General features: G+C 45.9%; 1 protein-coding gene across 2 annotated transcripts in view; it reads left to right on the top strand.

The window, feature by feature from the left end:
- COLQ (collagen like tail subunit of asymmetric acetylcholinesterase) overlaps positions 1 to 22,166 on the top strand; it is a 180,888-nt gene that overhangs the window by 145,859 nt on the left and 12,863 nt on the right. For both annotated transcript variants that reach the window (XM_077268851.1, XM_077268850.1), the window contains exon 14: positions 14,171 to 14,276. In XM_077268851.1, coding sequence (XP_077124966.1) covers positions 14,171 to 14,276 — 106 coding nt within the window. The remainder of the gene's footprint in view (positions 1 to 14,170; positions 14,277 to 22,166) is intronic.

Here is a 22,166-nt window from a genome sequence, read left to right as displayed (position 1 = left end):
CTCAAACTGGCTGGTTATTAATGAGTGAAGCGGTAATTACTAGAATCGCAGGCTAAGTACCTGTGAGGCATAGTAGCTGAAGGGTTCTGTTAAAAGGAATCTGTCAACAGGTTTTTGCTATGTAATCTGAGTGCAGCATGAGGTTTGAGCTGAGACACTGATTTCAGTGATGTATCACTTTCTAGGTTGCGTCTGTAGTTTTAATACTATCATAGATTTATCAGCTATCACTACCGGACTAGCTGCCCACGTGCCTCCTGGTCCAGCCATTCCCCCATTCCTGTCAATCTACAATGTACACAGAAAGCTGCCAATCATTGGTGTTGGTGAAGTTAGCTATCTGAGCATTGCTACATCTACAGCAGAGAAAACTGATTGTAGCACAACTGCTGCACCCAGCGGCTGGAATCAGGGTCTCTTTCCCTACTTTATGCTGCTATCAGATGAGGTAGCAAAAACCTGATGAAAAAAAACACAATGGAGGAAACACCCGCTCACCAGGTTGAGAGATTTCTGGAATAAAGGTGTGCACAGAGACTTCGGGCTGGTTTCCTGAGTGAGCAAACTGTGAAAAAAAAATTGGAAAATCCAGCAACCCCAAAAGTAATAAAACATCACATTTATTGGTAGATTAAAACATGAAAAAGAAAAATTGAAAAAACACGATAGTATAATGGTAGATGCATTTCATGATTAAGAGTTAGTGTAGCTCGAAATGCGTCGACCGTTATACTATCATGGTTTTTACATTTTTCTTTTTCATGTTTTAATCCACCAATAAATGTGATGTTTTATTACTTTTGTGGTTGCTGGATTTTTTCACGGCAAAACCCTAATGACCGATTTCATTTTAAAAGAGTTGGAAGTTAGTAATGAAACTCAATGATGGAGGGTTAGAGTAAAACTATAGGAAGATAGTAGATTTGAGCAAAAGAAAAAACAGGAAAATAACTGGGGAAAGAATAGGATGTTTACTGCAAGTAGTCCTTAGGGGTGCCACAATATCCGAGAGAAATAAATTAGCACGCAATCTGGGTAATTATATTGCACCAACGGTGAAGAATAACCATTCTCATAAACCTGCTACATTTTTGGAATATAATATGAAAGGTTTCTTTCCATGTCCTAAATGTACAATGTGCCTAAAGACACGAACCAATAGAAAATCTGTAATTACTAAAGGTGGCTCAGACTATGCAATTAAACATTTTATTACCTGCTCCTCAGAAGGGGTAATATGTTATCAAGTGCCCATGCAATAAACTTTGTGGGTCGCACCAAACGACCACTTAAAACAAGAATAAGAGAACATATTCGCAACATAAAACAAAAATTGTATAGGTCACCCAATTTCTAAACACTTTGTGGAATACCACAATAGTGAAATACGCTCCATGGAAATTACAGGTATTGTATTGAAAAAGTACCTCAACCATGGAGAAAGGGTAATTATATTGCTTTAATGTCCCGGGTGGAAAGCAAGTGGATTTTCACTTTGGACACTTTGACCCCTAAAGGACTTAATAGTGAAATGTAACTGTTCGGTTTCCTCTAACAATAAGCTGATTAGGATCGTACCTATAAAAGGACCTCTATTACAATAAGGACCATCCCTTATGAAGGAAAGCGTTCTTACCGAAACGCGTTGGATTTTTTTTGTCCTTTCTGCTATCTGTATCTCCTGAAATCCCACCCAGGTCTTGCGGTTTCACGTGATCCGCAGCATCACGCCAGGTCCTGCTCCCACCACCGCCCACAGCGGGGATGAAGTTACTGAACTTAGTGACCAGGATCCACCTTAGACCACCGGACACAACTGTTGGCTGCATTCGGACAAAGCAGCAGCGGTCAGTGACAGCACACCGGCTCCACGAGAGCCCAGGGAACCGTGTTACTGCGTGATCCTTATCGTCACACCAGGTCCTGCTCCTACCACTGCTTACAGCGGGAACGCAGATACTGACCTGAGTGACCAGGATCCACCGAGGACCACTGGATACAACCGCCTGCCTCCTAACGAAGAACCTGCAGTCACCACCACCACACCAACTCCAGGAAAGGTAAATCCCAACTAGTAAACAGGTCATCGACCGGGTGGGTGCTTCCACTTGCTACTATGGTAGCATTCTAATAAGAGATACTGCCACCGGCCAGGGCAACCTCTTTCTATGCAACTTTGTGGCTCTTACATGCAAGCGTTGAAACTGACTATTAAGACTGTATTCCTAATAGCCTAAAGGGCCCCGAAAATACACAGGATTCTGGACTATATTTATTGAGACTTTTATGAGGACTGTTTTACCTTATTATTGTGAAGTCATTTGTTTTGATTCTGGCAAACCTGTGCTTTTGGTTTTTCCTCCACAGCTCTGGCTTACATCGATTACTCATTGATTACCTGTATCTATCTTTACATTTTGCAATCCAGAAACAGTTATCTTGCTTATGTGGTAATCAATCTGTGCTTTAGTATATCTTATATCTCGTGATTTTTCCGCCACAGCTGGGCTATGTGCAATTACCTAGGTGGGCTAAGTGCAATCACCACAAGTTTTACCTAATTTAATTCTCTCGGATATTGTGGCACCCCATCTGACTACTTGCAGTAAACATCCTTTCTCCTTCGCCTGATTGGGGGACACAGGACTGTGGGTGTATGCTATTGCCGCCAGGAGGCTGACACTAAGTAAACACAAAAAAAGTTTAGCTCCTCCTCCGTCGTATACACCTTGACACTGGCCACCGGAGAAACCAGTTCGTGCTTAGTGTCTGAAGGAGGCACACGTCTGGGTCCAGACCTTTTTGGACCCCTTCTTTCTCTACATCTTGGAAGTAAGACAGGGGCGACGGATCCTTTTGAAGGGGTTCGATCTCCCCAAATCATCAACGGGCGAGCATGTGTGAGTATTCCTCCATGTATTCTTTACCGCAACATGGGATTACTTGCCGGACTTAGCCCTGACCACCCTAAGGTAACAGAACCATAGGCTGTACAGGTGCTCGTGGATTGTCCGTGCGGCCCCCACTGCATCACCAATGCTAGACAGCGGTGATAGAAGGGTGGCGGACGGTCCCTCTCCTCATCCTTTGAAAGGAAGATGGCTTTAGGGTGCCTGCACCGTCTTTTTTACAACCCCCCTGACCTTAACATCCAGAGGGGGGCTAAAGGGGGCTTCTGTGGCAGCGAATCTTTTACCTGGCAGGAGGGATTTGTGGGCAACGCATTATCTCGGCGGCTTGCGGCGTCCAGCAGCGCTGCAGTCTTTCATCTACTGTCGGCCCCACGACCTCCCTGGCATCAATCGTCGCCGCAGCATGTCTTCTGCGGGTGGTGCCGCGGGCTTACTAGTGCGGTGCCGTGCCGCGGGCTGGTATTCCAGCGTCACTTCCGAGGCGATTATTAAATTTACTCCCGGCTTCTGACTGGGGTAGGCCATGGGTGGAAACCATGCCCCTTCCGGCACGTCATCTTCCGAGTCCGCCCCCTTTTTTCCTCGCCGAGGAAAAATCCAGGCCCCGGCTTTGGCCTGCTGTAGGCCGCAGGGACGCTGCATTTCCGGCAGCTCCGCCCACTGATGAGGGCGCTCTTTTTTAAAAAGAGAGAAAGACAGCGCACACTCATCTCTCTATGACCGGTTCCACAGTACGTGCGGGGGCACAGGACTGGGGTAAGTGCTACTCCCCCCAGCCTGACAGCAGCAATATCTGCATTCCTTCAGTCAGTCTAGAGACCCTGATTATAGCACATACAGAGCACCATGGCTAGAAGGTCCAAATCTCACACGGTCTTATATACCGTATGTGTATCCTGCCAGTCCGCTTTTCCGCATGCCCAGAGTAAAAGTCTCTGTGAGGCCTGCGATTCTGAATGCGCTCAGGAGCCCCCCCCCTGCGATTTCCCCTGCCATTTCCCCTGCGACTCAGGCAGAAACTGCGGTGCTTCCACCGGAATAGGTCACGTCCTTGTCGCAATCCATGGCATACCTAACTAAGTCAATCGAGTCCCTTCAGACCCCGGCTGGAGTCAGGGACAGCGGTTTGCCTGCCTTAGAGAGATCCTCTGACTCACAAGAGCCTTCGGCCTGCAGGGGCCGCGCTCGCACTAGGCAGATGCAGGGGAAGCGAACCCTCACAGCGTCTCCCGATCCATCAGGTGCATCTGCATCTTGGAGTTCCGCCTCTCGTTCACCTTCCCCAGCAGAGAGCGGTGAACTCGGTTCAGACTATGATTCTGAGGGGTCCCTTAATTTGGAGACACCTGGTTTTCAGGAGTCAGTAGACAGCCTAATTGAGGCCATCAACCAGACGATGGGAGTAGAAGACGAACCAGCCTTGACCTCGGATCACAAGGTTTCATTCAAGAGGGCCACGCAGTCTCATAGGGTTTTCTCTTCTCACCCTGAGTTTGAGGACTTGGTCTGTTGTGAATTTGGTTTTTGGGCTCCCCCGGTGGTCGCTGGTGGTACTGGACTTGTGTGCTTCACTTTCTCTGTTCACCTGTTTCCATCAGGATGTGGGAGTATCCTATTTAGCCTTGCTGCTCAGTTATTCTAGTGCCGGCCATCAATGTAACCAGAGCCTTTCTGTTGCATGTTCCTGCTTCTAGACTACTATCAGCTAAGTTGGACTCTTAGTCCTAAGTTTGTTTGCATTTTTGTTCCAGTTCACAGTTATGTTATGTTTCTGTAGCTGGAAGCTCTTGTGGGCCGAAATTACCACTCCGGTGTCATGAGTTGACACATGAGTCTTAAAGTAATTTCTGGATGGTATTTTAATAGGGTTTTCAGCTGACCGTGAAGTTCCCTATTGTATCTTCTTACTATCTAGTAGGCGGACCTCGCTTTGCTGAACCTACCTTCATACTGCGTATGTCTTTTCCTCTGAACTCACCGTCAATATATGTGGGGGGCTTCTGTCTCCTTTTTGGGGGAATTTCCCTAGAGGTAAGCCAGGTCTGTTTTTTCCTCTATTAGGGTTAGTTAGTTCTCCGGCTGGCGCTGGGCATCTAGGGATAAAACGTAGGTACGTCACCCGGCCACTGTTAGTTGTGTGGTAGGTTTAGCTCACGGTCAGCTCGAGATTCCATCACCCAAGAGCTAGTCTGTAATTTAAGTTCTCTGACGTTCCCTTGCCATTGGGAACCATGACAGTATGGCCGGCCAAGGGTTAAAACCGTTGGCAGAAGAAAGGAGAGAAAAAGAAGTCTGCAGATTTTTTTTTTTTTTTCTTCTGAGCTTGCTCTATTGTTGACTCAGTTGCATTTCTGCTCTAATTGCAGCCTTTGCCTCTCTCTCTCCTTCTAATCCTTGAATGGCTCTGATCTCACCTGATTAAAATGGATCCTCAGAGTTTGGCTACAGGTTTGAATAATCTTGCTACGAAGGTTCAAAATTTACAGGATTTTGTTATTCATGCTCCTATATCTGAACCTAGAATTCCTATACCAGAATTTTTCTCCGGAGATAGATCTCGTTTCCTGAATTTCAAATATAATTGTAAATTATTTCTTTCCCTGAGATCTCGCTCCGCTGGAGATCCCGCACAGCAGGTTAGGATAGTAATTTCCTTGCTGCGGGGTGACCCTCAAGACTGGGCATTTGCATTGGCACCCGGGGATCCTGCGTTGCTCAATGTGGATGCGTTTTTTCTGGCTTTGGGGTTGCTTTATGAGGAACCTAATTTAGAGATTCAGGCTGAAAAAACCTTGATGGCCCTATCTCAAGGGCAAGATGAAGCTGAAATATACTGCCAAAAATTTCGTAAATGGTCTGTGCTTACTCAGTGGAATGAGTGCGCCCTGGCGGCGAATTTCAGAGAGGGTCTCTCTGATGCCATTAAAGATGTTATGGTGGGGTTCCCTGCACCTACAGGTCTGAATGAGTCCATGACAATGGCTATTCAGATTGATCGGCGTTTGCGGGAGCGCAAACCTGTGCACCATTTGGCGGTGTCTTCTGAGAAGGCTCCAGAAAATATGCAATGTGATAGCATTCTGTCCAGAAGCGAACGGCAGAATTTTAGGCGAAAAAATGGGTTGTGCTTCTATTGTGGTGATTCAACTCATGTTATATCAGCATGCTCTAAACGTACAAAAAAAGTTGATAAGTCTATTTCAATTGGCACTTTACAGTCTAAGTTTATTTTGTCTGTGACCTTGATTTGTTCATTATCGTCAATTACCGCGGATGCCTATGTCGACTCTGGCGCCGCTTTGAGTCTCATGGATTGGTCCTTTGCCAGGCGCTGTGGGTTTGATCTAGAGCCTCTGGAAGTTCCTATACCTCTGAAGGGTATTGACTCTACACCATTGGCTAGTAATAAACCACAATACTGGACACAAGTGACTATGCGTATGAATCCAGACCATCAGGAGACGATTCGCTTCCTTGTGTTGTACAATCTACATGATGTTTTGGTGCTCGGATTGCCTTGGTTACAATCTCATAACCCAGTTCTTGACTGGAAAGCAATGTCTGTGTTAAGCTGGGGATGTCAGGGGGCTCATGGGGACGTACCTTTGGTTTCCATTTCGTCATCTATTCCCTCTGAGATTCCGGAATTTTTATCTGATTATCGTGATGTTTTTGAGGAGCCTAAGCTTGGTTTACTACCTCCTCACAGAGATTGCGATTGTACCATAGATCTGATTCCGGGCAGTAAATTTCCAAAGGGTCGTTTATTTAATCTATCTGTACCTGAACATGCTGCTATGCGAGAATATATTAAGGAGTCCCTGGAAAAGGGACATATTCGTCCTTCTTCATCTCCCTTAGGAGCCGGTTTTTTCTTTGTATCTAAAAAAGATGGCTCTTTGAGGCCGTGTATTGATTATCGACTCTTGAATAAAATTACAGTCAGATATCAGTATCCTCTGCCACTGCTGACTGATTTGTTTGCTCGAATAAAAGGGGCTAAGTGGTTCTCTAAGGCCATGTGCACACGTTCAGGATTTTTCGCGTTTTTTTTCGCGTTTTTTCGCTATAAAAACGTGATAAAAACGCGAAAAAAACGCTAACATATGCCTCCTATTATTTACAAGGTATTCCGCATTTTTTGTGCAAATGTTGCGATTTTTTCCGCGAAAAAATCGCATAGCGGGAAAAAAAGCAACATGTTCATTAAAAATGCGGAATTGCAGGGATTCCGCACACCTAGGAGTCCATTGATCTGCTTACTTCCCGCACGGGGCTGTGCACACCATGCGGGAAATAAGCAGATTATGTGCGGTTGGTACCCAGGGTGGAGGAGAGGAGACTCTCCTCCACGCACTGGGCACCATATAAGTGGTCAAAAAATAAGAAATAAAATAAAAAATAGTGATATACTCACCCTCGATGTCCCGCGCAGTGTTCCCGCCTCACCGCTGCACGCTGCCGTTCGGTTCCTGTAGCTGATGTGCGGCGAAGGACCTTGCCGATGACGTCACTGTCCTGTGATTGGTCGTGAGCGGTCATGTGACCGCTCACGTGACCGTGACGTCACGGAAGGCCCTGTGCGCACAGACCAGCTATAGGAAGACGAAGGGACGCCGCTGATGAGATGTCTGGGTGAGTATAAGCATTTTTTTATTTTTTTTATTATTTTTAAACATTCTATCTTTTACTATAGATGCTGCATAAGCTGCATCTATAGTAAAAAGTTGGTCACACTTGTCAAACAGTATGTTTGACAAGTGTGACCAACTTGTCAGTCAGTTTTTCAAGCGATGCTACAGATCGCTTGGAAAACTTTAGCATTCTGCAAGCTAATTACGCTTGCAGAATGCTAAAAAAACGCGAAAAAAACGGAAAAAAAACGCAAAAAAAAAAATGCGGATTTCTTGCAGAAAATTTCCGGTTTTCTTCAGGAAATTTCTGCAAGAAATCCGCAACGTGTGCACATGGCCTAAGATTGATCTTCGTGGGGCGTATAATTTGGTGCGAATTAAGCAGGGGGATGAGTGGAAAACCGCATTTAATACGCCCGAGGGCCATTTTGAGTATTTAGTAATGCCTTTTGGTCTTTCAAATGCCCCTTCAGTCTTTCAGTCCTTTATGCATGACATTTTCCGGGAATATTTGGATAAATTCATGATCGTGTATCTGGATGATATTTTGATTTTTTCGGATGACTGGGATTCTCATGTCCAACAGGTCAGGAGGGTTTTTCAGGTTTTGCGGGCTAATTCCTTGTGTGTGAAGGGTTCTAAGTGTATTTTTGGGGTTCAAAAGATTTCTTTTTTGGGGTACATTTTTTCCCCCTCTTCCATTGAGATGGATCCTGTCAAGGTTCGGGCTATTTGTGATTGGACGCAACCTTCTTCGCTTAAGAGCCTTCAGAAATTTTTGGGCTTCGCTAATTTTTATCGTCGATTTATAACTGGTTTTTCTGATGTTGCTAAACCTTTGACTGATTTGACCAAAAAGGGTGCTGATGTTGCTGATTGGTCCCCTGCTGCTGTGGAGGCTTTTCGGGAGCTTAAGCGCCGCTTTTCTTCCGCCCCTGTGTTGCATCAGCCTGATGTTACTCTTCCTTTTCAGGTTGAGGTCGATGCTTCCGAGATCGGAGCTGGGGCGGTCTTGTCGCAGAAAAGTTCCGATTGCTCCGTGATGAGACCTTGTGCGTTCTTTTCTCGAAAATTTTCGCCCGCCGAGCGAAATTATGATATTGGCTATGAAGTGGGCTTTTGAGGAGTGGCGTCATTGGCTTGAGGGGGCTAGACATCAGGTGGTGGTATTGACCGATCACAAGAATTTGATTTATCTTGAGTCTGCCAGGCGCCTGAATCCTAGACAGGCGCGCTGGTCGTTGTTTTTCTCTCGGTTTAATTTTGTGGTCTCATACTTACCAGGTTCTAAAAATGTGAAGGCGGATGCCCTTTCTAGGAGTTTTGAGCCTGATTTCCCTGGTGATTCTGAACCTACAGGTATCCTTAAGGATGGGGTGATATTATCTGCTGTTTCCCCAGACCTGCGACGGGCTTTGCAGGAGTTTCAGGCGGATAGACCTGATCGTTGCCCGCCTGGTAGACTGTTTGTTCCTGATGATTGGACCAGTAGAGTCATCTCGGAGGTTCATTCTTCTGCGTTGGCAGGTCATCCCGGGATCTTTGGTACCAGGGATTTGGTGGCTAGGTCCTTCTGGTGGCCTTCTCTGTCTCGAGATGTACGAGTTTTTGTGCAGTCTTGTGATGTTTGTGCTCGGGCCAAACCTTGTTGTTCTCGGGCTAGCGGATTGTTGTTATCTTTGCCTATTCCAAAGAGGCCTTGGACTCACATCTCTATGGATTTTATTTCTGATCTCCCTGTTTCTCAGAAAATGTCTGTCATCTGGGTGGTGTGTGACCGTTTTTCAAAGATGGTTCATTTGGTGCCCTTGCCTAAGTTGCCGTCCTCTTCCGAGTTGGTTCCTCTGTTTTTTCAAAATGTGGTTCGCTTGCATGGTATTCCGGAGAATATCGTTTCTGACAGGGGGACCCAGTTCGTGTCTAGATTTTGGCGGGCGTTCTGTGCTAGGATGGGCATTGATTTGTCTTTTTCGTCTGCGTTCCATCCTCAGACTAATGGCCAGACTGAGCGAACTAATCCGACCTTGGAGACTTATTTGAGGTGTTTTGTGTCTGTGGATCAGGATGACTGGGTTGCCTTTTTGCCGTTGGCGGAGTTTGCCCTCAATAATCGGGCTAGTTCTGCCACTTTGGTTTCTCCTTTCTTTTGCAATTCGGGGTTTCATCCTCGCTTTTCTTCTGGTCAGGTGGAGTCTTCGGATTGTCCTGGAGTGGATACTGTGGTGGATAGGTTGCATCGGATTTGGGGACAGGTGGTGGACAATTTGGAGTTGTCCCAGGAGAAGACTCGGCATTTTGCTAACCGCCGTCGTCGTGTTGGTCCTCGTCTTCATGTTGGGGACTTGGTGTGGTTGTCTTCTCATTTTGTCCCTATGAGGGTTTCTTCTCCTAAGTTTAAGCCTCGGTTCATCGGCCTGTATAAGATTTTGGAGATTCTTAACCTTGTGTCCTTTCGATTGGACCTCCCGGCATCTTTTTCTATCCATAATGTCTTCCATCGGTCATTATTGCGCAGGTATGAGGTACCGGTTGTGCCTTCCGTTGAGCCTCCCGCTCCGGTGTTGGTTGAGGGTGAATTGGAGTACGTTGTGGAGAAGATCTTGGACTCCCATGTTTCCAGACGGAAACTTCAGTATCTGGTCAAGTGGAAGGGCTACGGTCAGGAGGATAATTCTTGGGTGACAGCCTCTGATGTTCATGCCTCTGATTTGGTCCGTGCCTTTCATAGGGCTCATCCTGATCGCCCTGGTGGTTCTTGTGAGGGTTCGGTGCCCCCTCCTTGAGGGGGGGGGTACTGTTGTGAATTTGGTTTTTGGGCTCCCCCGGTGGTCGCTGGTGGTACTGGACTTGTGTGCTTCACTTTCTCTGTTCACCTGTTTCCATCAGGATGTGGGAGTATCCTATTTAGCCTTGCTGCTCAGTTATTCTAGTGCCGGCCATCAATGTAACCAGAGCCTTTCTGTTGCATGTTCCTGCTTCTAGACTACTATCAGCTAAGTTGGACTCTTAGTCCTAAGTTTGTTTGCATTTTTGTTCCAGTTCACAGTTATGTTATGTTTCTGTAGCTGGAAGCTCTTGTGGGCCGAAATTACCACTCCGGTGTCATGAGTTGACACATGAGTCTTAAAGTAATTTCTGGATGGTATTTTAATAGGGTTTTCAGCTGACCGTGAAGTTCCCTATTGTATCTTCTTACTATCTAGTAAGCGGACCTCGCTTTGCTGAACCTACCTTCATACTGCGTATGTCTTTTCCTCTGAACTCACCGTCAATATATGTGGGGGGCTTCTGTCTCCTTTTTGGGGGAATTTCCCTAGAGGTAAGCCAGGTCTGTTTTTTCCTCTATTAGGGTTAGTTAGTTCTCCGGCTGGCGCTGGGCGTCTAGGGATAAAACGTAGGTACGTCACCCGGCCACTGTTAGTTGTGTGGTAGGTTTAGCTCACGGTCAGCTCGAGATTCCATCACCCAAGAGCTAGTCTGTAATTTAAGTTCTCTGACGTTCCCTTGCCATTGGGAACCATGACATTGGTCCAACATCCCCGGGAACATCTGGATAGACGTTTCTCAGGTCAAAAGGCCTTGAAGACAAGATACCCTTTTACTCCTGAGCTACGTAATAAATGGGTGGAATCCCCTTTAGTAGATCCTCCGGTATCTCGCTTGGCCTCTAAAACACTGTTATCCCTTCCCAATGGCTCCTCTATTAGGGATACTACGGATCGGCTTATAGAAGGTTTAGCTCGTTCAGTTTTTGAGGCCTCAGGTTCAGCACTCTCTCCCTCTTTTGCGGCAACATGGGTAGCTAAGGCCATGATGTCTTGGTCGGAATCTTTGACTAAAGGTACCTTCACACTGAACAACTTAACAACGATAACGATAGCGATCAGCGGTGTCCACCGCTACGTCTAGACTTCCTTCCCTCCCGCAAGTCGATTGCTCTTTTGCCCAGTACTGGCATATATATATTTCCAAGTTAAGTTCGCTTTACATGGATGCAATATAAGTAACTACCACCGGGGTCCTACCAAGCGTACCACTATAGTTAGCACACTGATGAAGGTCCAGTACAGACCGAAATGTTTATGACTACTGTATGTAAATAAACCCCCCCTTTTTTGCATCACAATCTATTGGAGTGTGCTAGTTGTCTATATTCTAAACACCACAGCCGTGGCATACATAAATTATCAAGGGGGTACCCGCAGCATGGCGGCCATGCAGGAAGTAAAGCAAATATTTCTCTGGGCCGAGAGAAATCACTCAGTGATTTCGACAGTCCACATCCCGGGCGAAAAGAACTGGGTTGCGGATTTTCTCAGTCGGCAGGGCCTGGCGTCCGGGGAATGGTCTCTCCATACCGAAGTATTTCAACAAATATGTCAGCAATGACGGACTCCGGATGTGGACCTAATGGCTTCCGGGAGGAATGCCAAGGTGCCCAGGTTTGTCGCCCGGTATCGAGATCCACAGGCAATCGCTGTGGATGTGCTAGTTCTACCTTGGAACCAATTTAGTCTTCCATATCTGTTTCCCCCTCTGGCGCTGCTCCCGAAGGTAATCAGGAAGGTCAAGACAGAGGGAGTACCAGCTATTCTGGTCGCCCCCGATTGGCCGCGTCGGTCCGGTCATGGTACGCAGACCTAGTGCAGCTGCTCGCCGGAGTTCCATGGCAGCTTCCAGACCACCCGGATCTTCTATCTCAGGGCCCGATCTACCACCAGAACTTAGGGGTCCTGTGTTTAACGGCCTGGCCATTGAATCTTGGGTTCTAACACAGGCCGGGTTCTCCCAAGAGGTAGCCGCTACCATAATTAGCTCTCGGAAATCCGTCTCGGCTCGTATTTATCATCACACCTGGAAGGTTTTCCTTTCATGGTGCAGAAAGCGTGGACTACCTCCACTACGTTTCTCCATCCCTAACATTCTTGCTTTTCTCCAGGCCGGCCTGGATTCAGGGCTGGCACCAAGTACTCTTAAGAGACAAATATCAGCCTTGTCGGTCCTTTTTCAGTGCAGAATCACTATTAATCTACAGGTAAAGACTTTCTTGCAGGGAGTCGCTCATAAGGTTCCTCCTTATATGACTCCTCTGGATGCTTGGGACCTTAATTTGGTCTTAGGTGCCTTGCAGAAAGGCTCCTTTCGAACCCCTTCAGGACATCTCTTTAACTTATCTTTCCTGGAAGGACGTATTCTTGGTGGGCATAACTTCCATTAGGCAGGTATCAGAGCTGGCAGCTCTATCCTGCCGTGCTCCTTTTCTACGTTTCCATCAGGATAAGGTGGTGCTCAGACCAGCACCCTCCTTTTTGCCAAAGGTAGTCTCCTCATATCACATTAATGAGGACATCGTTCTACCTTCTTTTTGCCTTTGCCGATGCACTGGGTGGAAAAAGCTCTCCATACGTTAGACCTAGTGAGAGCGCTGAGGAGGTACATTTCTTGGACAGCTCCTTTTCGGCAGGCGGATGCACTGTTTGTCCTCCCGGAGGGTCGCAGGAGAAGATTCCCTGCCTCAAGGTCTACCTTGGCCAGATGGATATGCTCGGCTATTCAGGAGGCCTACCGCATTAAGGGAATGGCAGTTCCGGCTGGAATTAAAGCTCATTCCACTCGAGCAGTGGGGGCTTCCTGGGCGCTTTGGCACCAGGCTTCAGCAGAGCAGATTTGCAGGGCTGCAACCTGGTCTAGTTTGCATACCTTTTCCCAACACTACAATATCCACACTCAGACTTCTGCAAATGCAAGTCTGGGTAGAAGGATTCTTCAGGCAGTGGTAGAGCACTTGTAACCGGCAGTTTCCTGGATACTATACCGGTGAGTTAATTCCCCACCCAGGGACTGCTTTAGGACATCCCACAGTCCTGTGTCCCCCAATGAGGTGAAGGAGAAATAGGGATTTTTGTGTTACTCACCATAAAATCCTTTTCTCCGAGACGCTCATTGGGGGACACTGCTCCCTCCCTGTTAGCCAGATGGCTCCTTTTTTTTGTTTTGTTTCTGACTTTTCAGTCGGTGGGGTCATTTCTAGACATGATATTTCTGTATTAATGCTGATGTATTTTTTCTTTTATTCTCCTACTCCTTTTGCACCAAACTGGGTTCTCCGGTGGACAGTGTCAGGGTGTATACGACGGAGGAGGAGCTAAACTTTTTTTCATGTTTCATGTCAGCCTCCTGGCGGCAATAGCATACACCCACAGTCCTGTGTCCCCCAATGAGCGTCTCGGAGAAAAGGATTTTACTGTGAGTAACACAAAAAACCCTATATTCTTTCCCCAGTTTTTTTCCTGTTTTTTCTTTTGCGCAAATCTACTATCTTCCTATACATACCCACTTGACAAACCTGTGGTTATTGTCCAGATTTGCTGCATCTAAAAATCTTTTAACTACTAGCGCTTCTGAACCATATACTTCACTTTAGAGTGAAACTATACTTCTCAGCAAAATATGAAAGTCCTAACTAATTCTTAAATTATGTTATATTTTTTTTATTTACAATAAATTAAAGTTTTTATATTTTCGTTATGGTATATTGTTGAACTGTACAGCTGTAAAGCCTTAATAGGTTGTAATGTAATAGGAATTTCTGGTTATTGTCCTGTATTTGCAATGTATTTTCAGCTAACATCTACGCTATCAGATGCCAGTGGCACATGTGGGGATGGTATCATCCAGCCAGGAGAGGAATGTGATGATGGCAATAGGATCGTCACTGACAGCTGTATAGGTAAATGCATTGAGTAAGCTAACACAGGATATGGATTTGGTTGCTCTTTTTTTAATTGTATTTATACCTTATATAACAAGCAGCCAACAAAATGTCATCAGACAAAAAAGGCAGTAGGTCGATGATACAGAGACAAATCTATAAAAATTCAAAAAGTAGAAAAAATGGTGTGCACTCACCTTCCTGATAAAAAGTTCCTTTATTGAGACATTAGCAGTTCAGACAGGGAGAACGTGTAGTGAGATAGGATGACAGCTGTTTCGCATGAGCAGCGCTTCCACAGATCCTGATAGCCTGATTAGGCGGTGCAGCGGTGCGGATTTTTTTTTCTTTTTCATTGAAATCTATAAAAATATTTCCCAGTAAGTACCACTTATTTTATGGATGTTGCTTCAATGATGATCACATTGGAGAGCTGTACATTTCCCCGCCTGGAGAATTATCGCAAGGGTAAGTCCTAGGTGGAGGACTCGTATAACAACTCAATATGACCTTTAGCCCACATTCACACGTTCAGTATTTGGTCAGCATTATACGTCAGTATTTGTAAGCCAAAAGCAGTGGGTGATAAATACTGAAGTGGTGACATGTTTTTCTTAACCTATTCCTCTGATTGTTCCACTTCTGATTTTGGCTTACAAATACTGAGGTAAACTACTGAACTTGTGAACATGGCCTTAAAAGGATTTGCACCCTTTCTTTTAATTTACATATGGATTTCAAGTGTATGCCATTCTGCTGTTCTCGCCAGTCTCCTATGCTTGTTTGTTTTTCCAAACAACTTAATTAAAATTTTCAACCAAAATAAGACATAGAGAGAGCAAGGTTAACACAAATGCAATGACATGAAACATTCATGAAGCATAAAAGTAAAAATAGAATAAAATAACAAAACAATAAATACAGTAAATTCTTATGGAAATATTTCCAGCCAGAGAGACCATTTTTTCAAAAAAGAAGGAAAGCAGCCATTCAGTAACTCCAATTTTTGTTCATAGGATTTATGCAAAGCCAGTTTGTCAATAGTTTCTTGTGAAGAGGGTACTTTAGAAGGTTTCCAAATAAAAGCAATAGCATTCTTAGAAACTAAAAGCAGATGTATAACAAGTTTCCTAAAAGGTGGAGTCAATTGATCTGCATTCAACGAGAGCAGGGCCAACTGAGGAGACAGAGAAAAATCCGAACGTTTTAATATAATAGAAATAAGAAAAGAGATTTCATCCCAAAAGGTCTAATATGTGGACAAAACCAAAACAAATCAGAAAGGCTACCATAATGTCCACAAGCCCTCCAGCAGAGAGGGGAATTGGAAGGATTAATAAATGCTAAGGGTACCGTCACACATTGAAATTTTCATTGCTGCGACGGCACGATTCGTGACGTCGCAGCGTCGTATAATCATCGCTCCAGTGTCGTAGACTGCGGTCACACGTTGCAATCACGGCGCTGGAGCGATGCCGAAGTCCCCGGGTAACCAGGGTAAACATCGGGTAACTAAGCGCAGGGCCGCGCTTAGTAACCCGATGTTTACCCTGGTTACCAGCGTAAACGTAAAAAAACAAACAGTACATACTCACCCGTCGGTGTCCTTCAGGTCCCTTGCCGTCTGCTTCCTGCTCTGAGTGCAGCCGTACAGTGAGAGCAGATCGCAGCACCGCTGCGCTCTGCTCTCACTTTCCGGCCGGCACTCAGAGCAGGAAGCAGACGGCAAGGGACCTGAAGGACACCGACGGGTGAGTATGCACGGTTTGTTTTTTTACGTTTACGCTTGTAACCAGGGTAAACATCGGGTTACTAAGCGCGGCCCTGCGCTTAGTTACCTGTCATGGTTCTCATGGCCAGAGAACTAGCATAAGCCTTAATAGGAACAAGCTCTTGGAAGATGTAACTGTACTGACCATGAACTAAACCTACCGCATCATCTAGAAGTAGCCAGGTAGCATGTCCTACTTTTTATCCCTATATGCCCAGCGCCGGCCGGAGAACTAAATAATGCTAGCAGAGGGAAATATAAGACCTGACTCACCTCTAGAGAAATGCCCAAAAAGGAGACAGAAGCCCCCCACATATATTGGCGGTGATATGAGATGAAACAACAAACGCAGCAGGAAAATAGTTTTAGCAAATTTGAGGTCCGCTTTCTAGATAGCAGAAGACAGAAAGCATACTTTCATGGTCAGTAGAAAACCCTAACAAAACACATCCAGAAATTACTTCAGGACTCTGGCATTAACTCATAATACCAGAGTGGCAATTCCTGATCAACAAGAGCTTTCCAGACACAGTAACGAAACTGCAGCTGTGAACTGGAACCAAAATACAAAAACAAAACATGGACGAATGTCCAACTTATCTAGTAGATGTCTGGGAGCAGGAACAAGCACAGAGAGGCTTCTGATAACATTGTTGACCGGCAAGCATCTAACAGAGAAGCCAGGTTATATAGCGACACCCAGATCTAATCAGAACAGGTGAACAGGGAAGATGATGTCACAAGTTCAATTCCACCAGTAGCCACCGGGGGAGCCCAGAATCCAAATTCACAACAGTACCCCCCCCTCAAGGAGGGGGCACCGAACCCTCACCAGAACCACCAGGGCGATCAGGATGGGCCCTATGAAAGGCACGAACCAGATCAGAGGCATGAACATCAGATGCAGTGACCCAAGAATTATCCTCCTGGCCGTATCCCTTCCACTTGACCAGATACTGGAGTCTCCGTCTGGAAACACGGGAGTCTAGGATTTTTTCCACAACGTACTCCAACTCACCCTCAACCAACACCGGAGCAGGAGGCTCAACGGAAGGCACAACCGGTGCCTCATACCTGCGCAATAACGACCGATGAAAAACGTTATGAATAGAAAAGGATGCAGGGAGGTCCAAACGGAAGGAAACAGGGTTAAGAATCTCCAATATTTTATACGGACCGATGAACCGAGGCTTAAACTTAGGAGATGAGACCCTCATAGGGACAAAACGAGAAGACAACCACACCAAATCTCCAACACAAAGCCGAGGACCAACACGACGGTGACGGTTGGCAAAAAGCTGAGTCTTCTCCTGGGACAACTTTAAATTGTCCATCACCTGCCCCCAGATACGATGCAATCTCTCCACCACCGCATCCACTCCAGGACAATCCGAGGATTCCATCTGACCGGAGGAAAATCGAGGGTGGAACCCCGAATTACAGAAAAACGGGGACACCAAAGTGGCAGAGCTGGCCCGATTATTGAGGGCGAACTCCGCCAATGGCAAAAAAGCAACCCAATCATCCTGGTCAGCAGACACAAAACACCTCAGATATGTCTCCAGGGTCTGATTAGTCCGCTCGGTCTGGCCATTAGTCTGAGGGTGAAAAGCAGACGAAAAAGACAAATCTATGCCCATCCTAGCACAGAATGCCCGCCAAAATCTAGACACAAATTGGGTTCCTCTGTCAGAAACGATATTCTCAGGAATACCATGCAAACGAACAACATTTTGAAAAAACAGGGGCACCAACTCGGAAGAAGAAGGCAATTTGGGCAGGGGAACCAAATGGACCATCTTAGAAAAACGGTCACACACCACCCAGATGACAGACATCTTCTGAGAAACAGGCAGATCTGAAATAAAATCCATCGAGATGTGTGTCCAAGGCCTCTTAGGAATAGGCAAGGGCAACAATAATCCACTAGCCCGAGAACAACAAGGCTTGGCCCGAGCACAAACGTCACAAGACTGCACAAAGCCTCGCACATCTCGTGACAGGGAAGGCCACCAGAAGGATCTTGCCACCAAATCCCTGGTACCAAAAATTCCAGGATGACCTGCCAATGCAGAAGAATGTACCTCAGAGATGACTCTACTGGTCCAATCATCAGGAACAAACAACCTATCAGGCGGACAACGATCCGGTCTATCCGCCTGAAACTCCTGCAAGGCCCGCCGCAGGTCTGGAGAAACGGCTGACAAGATAACTCCCTCCTTAAGAATACCTGTGGGGTCAGAGTTGCCGGGTGAATCAGGCTCAAAACTCCTAGAAAGGGCATCCGCCTTAACATTCTTAGAACCCGGTAGGTACGATACCACAAAATCAAACCGAGAGAAAAATAATGACCAGCGCGCCTGTCTAGGATTCAGGCGCCTGGCGGTCTCAAGATAGATCAAATTTTTGTGGTCAGTCAATACCACCACCTGATGTCTGGCCCCCTCGAGCCAATGGCGCCACTCCTCAAACGCCCACTTCATGGCCAAAAGCTCCCGATTCCCAACATCATAATTCCGCTCAGCGGGCGAAAATTTACGGGAAAAGAAGGCACAAGGCCTCATCACGGCGCAGTCAGAACTTTTCTGCGACAACACTGCCCCAGCCCCGATCTCAGAAGCGTCGACCTCAACCTGAAAAGGAAGAGTCACATCAGGCTGACGCAACACTGGGGCGGAAGAAAAACGGCGCTTAAGCTCCTGAAAGGCCTCCACAGCATCAGGGGACCAATTAGCAACATCAGCACCCTGTCTAGTCAAATCGGTCAATGGCTTAACGACATCCGAAAAACCAGAAATAAATCGACGATAAAAGTTGGCAAAGCCCAAAAATTTCTGAAGACTTTTAAGAGAAGAGGGCTGCGTCCAATCACAAATAGCTTGAACCTTGACAGGATCCATCTCAATGGAAGAGGGAGAAAAAATATATCCCAAAAAGGAAATTCTCTGAACCCCAAAAACGCACTTAGAACCCTTGACACACAGAGAATTAGACCGCAAAACCTGAAAAACCCTCCTGACTTGCTGGACATGAGAGTCCCAATCATCCGAAAAAATCAGAATATCATCCAGATACACTATCATAAATTTATCCAAAAAATCGCGGAAAATATCATGCATAAAGGACTGGAAGACTGAAGGGGCATTAGAAAGACCAAAAGGCATCACCAAATACTCAAAGTGGCCCTCGGGCGTATTAAATGCGGTTTTCCACTCATCCCCCTGCCTGATCCGCACCAAATTATACGCCCCACGGAGATCAATCTTAGAGAACCACTTGGCCCCCTTTATGCGAGCAAACAAATCAGTCAGCAACGGCAATGGGTATTGATATTTAACCGTGATTTTATTCAAAAGCCGATAATCAATACATGGTCTCAAAGAGCCGTCTTTTTTTGACACAAAGAAAAAACCGGCTCCTAAGGGAGATGACGATGGACGAATATGTCCCTTTTCCAAGGACTCCTTTATATATTCTCGCATAGCAGTATGTTCAGGCACAGACAGATTAAATAAACGACCCTTTGGGTATTTACTACCCGGAATTAAATCTATAGCACAATCGCACTCACGGTGCGGAGGTAGCGAACCCAGCTTGGGTTCTTCAAAGACGTCACGATAATCAGACAGGAACTCAGGGATTTCAGAGGGAATAGATGATGAAATGGACACCAAAGGTACGTCCCCATGAGTCCCCTTACATCCCCAGCTCAACACAGACATAGCTCTCCAGTCAAGGACTGGGTTGTGAGACTGCAGCCATGGCAATCCTAGCACCAAATCATCATGTAGATTATACAGCACCAGAAAACGAATAGTCTCCTGGTGATCCGGATTAATACACATAGTCACTTGTGTCCAGTATTGTGGTTTATTATTAGCCAATGGGGTGGAGTCAATCCCCTTCAGAGGAATAAGAGTCTCCAAAGGCTCTAAATCATACCCACAACGATTGGCAAAGGACCAATCCATAAGACTCAAAGCGGCGCCAGAGTCGATATAGGCGTCCGTAGTAATAGATGACAAAGAGCAAATCAGGGTCACAGACAAAATAAATTTAGACTGTAAAGTTCCAATGGGAACGGATTTATCAAGCTTTTTAGTACGCTTAGAGCATGCTGATATAACATGAGTAGAATCCCCACAATAGAAACACAACCCATTTTTCCGTCTAAAATTCTGCCGCTCGCTTCTGGACAGAATTCTATCACACTGCATGTTTTCTGGCGTCTTCTCAGTGGACACCGCCAGATGGTGCACTGGTTTGCGCTCCCGCAGACGCCTATCGATCTGAATGGCCATTGTCATGGACTCATTCAGACTTGCAGGCACAGGGAACCCCACCATAACATCCTTAATGGCATCAGAAAGACCCTCTCTGAAAGTAGCCGCCAAGGCACACTCATTCCACTGAGTAAGCACAGACCATTTACGGAATCTTTGGCAGTAAATTTCAGCTTCATCTTGCCCCTGCGATAGGGACATCAAAGTTTTTTCTGCCTGAAGTTCCAAATGAGGTTCCTCATAAAGCAAGCCCAAGGCCAGAAAAAACGCATCCACATTGCGCAACGCAGGATCCCCTGGTGCCAATGCAAAAGCCCAATCTTGAGGGTCGCCGCGGAGCAAGGAAATCACAATCCCAACCTGCTGTGCAGGGTCTCCAGCAGAACGAGATTTCAGGGACAAAAATAACTTACAATTATTTCTAAAATTCTGAAAGCTAGATCTATTCCCTGAGAAGAATTCCGGCAAAGGAATTCTCGGCTCTGATACCGGAGCATGAACAACAAAATCTTGCAAACTTTGTACTTTCGTGGCGAGATTATTCAAACCTGCAGCTACACTCTGTAGATCCATTATAGACAGGTGAACATAGAGCCATTCAAAGATTAGAAGGAGAGAGAAAAAAAAGAAAGACTGCAGCATAGACAGACTGGCAAGTGATCCAATTAAGAGCACACTAACTACTAGAGAAAAAAAAAAAAAAAAAATTTTCAGCAGACTTCTTATTTCTCTCCTTTCTCAGCCAAGGATTTTAACCCTTTAGTGGGCCGGTCAAACTGTCATGGTTCTCATGGCCAGAGAACTAGCATAAGCCTTAATAGGAACAAGCTCTTGGAAGATGTAACTGTACTGACCATGAACTAAACCTACCGCATCATCTAGAAGTAGCCAGGTAGCATGTCCTACTTTTTATCCCTATATGCCCAGCGCCGGCCGGAGAACTAAATAATGCTAGCAGAGGGAAATATAAGACCTGACTCACCTCTAGAGAAATGCCCAAAAAGGAGACAGAAGCCCCCCACATATATTGGCGGTGATATGAGATGAAACAACAAACGCAGCAGGAAAATAGTTTTAGCAAATTTGAGGTCCGCTTTCTAGATAGCAGAAGACAGAAAGCATACTTTCATGGTCAGTAGAAAACCCTAACAAAACACATCCAGAAATTACTTCAGGACTCTGGCATTAACTCATAATACCAGAGTGGCAATTCCTGATCAACAAGAGCTTTCCAGACACAGTAACGAAACTGCAGCTGTGAACTGGAACCAAAATACAAAAACAAAACATGGACGAATGTCCAACTTATCTAGTAGATGTCTGGGAGCAGGAACAAGCACAGAGAGGCTTCTGATAACATTGTTGACCGGCAAGCATCTAACAGAGAAGCCAGGTTATATAGCGACACCCAGATCTAATCAGAACAGGTGAACAGGGAAGATGATGTCACAAGTTCAATTCCACCAGTAGCCACCGGGGGAGCCCAGAATCCAAATTCACAACAGTTACCCGATGTTTACCCTGGTTACAAGCGAAGACATCGCTGGATCGCTGTCACACACAACGATCCAGCGATGTCAGCGGGTGATCAAGCGACGAAAGAAAGTTCCAAACGATCTGCTACGACGTACGATTCTCAGCAGGGTGTCTGATCGCAGTAGCGTGTCAGACACAGCGATATCGTAACGATATCGCTAGAACGTCACGAATCGTAACGTCGTAGCGATGGAAATTTCAATGTGTGACGGTACCCTAAGCGAGACGGTGAATAATACCACCTAGAGATAAGCTTAAAATAAGACTCATGAAGAGCCATGGACATGGTGGCAGAATAAGTCAAGGACATGGCCAGCT

The sequence above is a fragment of the Ranitomeya variabilis genome, chromosome 6, assembly GCF_051348905.1.
Source record: "Ranitomeya variabilis isolate aRanVar5 chromosome 6, aRanVar5.hap1, whole genome shotgun sequence".
Lineage (NCBI taxonomy): Eukaryota > Metazoa > Chordata > Amphibia > Anura > Dendrobatidae > Ranitomeya > Ranitomeya variabilis.
Note: the sequence above shows the minus strand (reverse complement) of the source record. Positions and strands in the feature narration are given on the sequence as shown.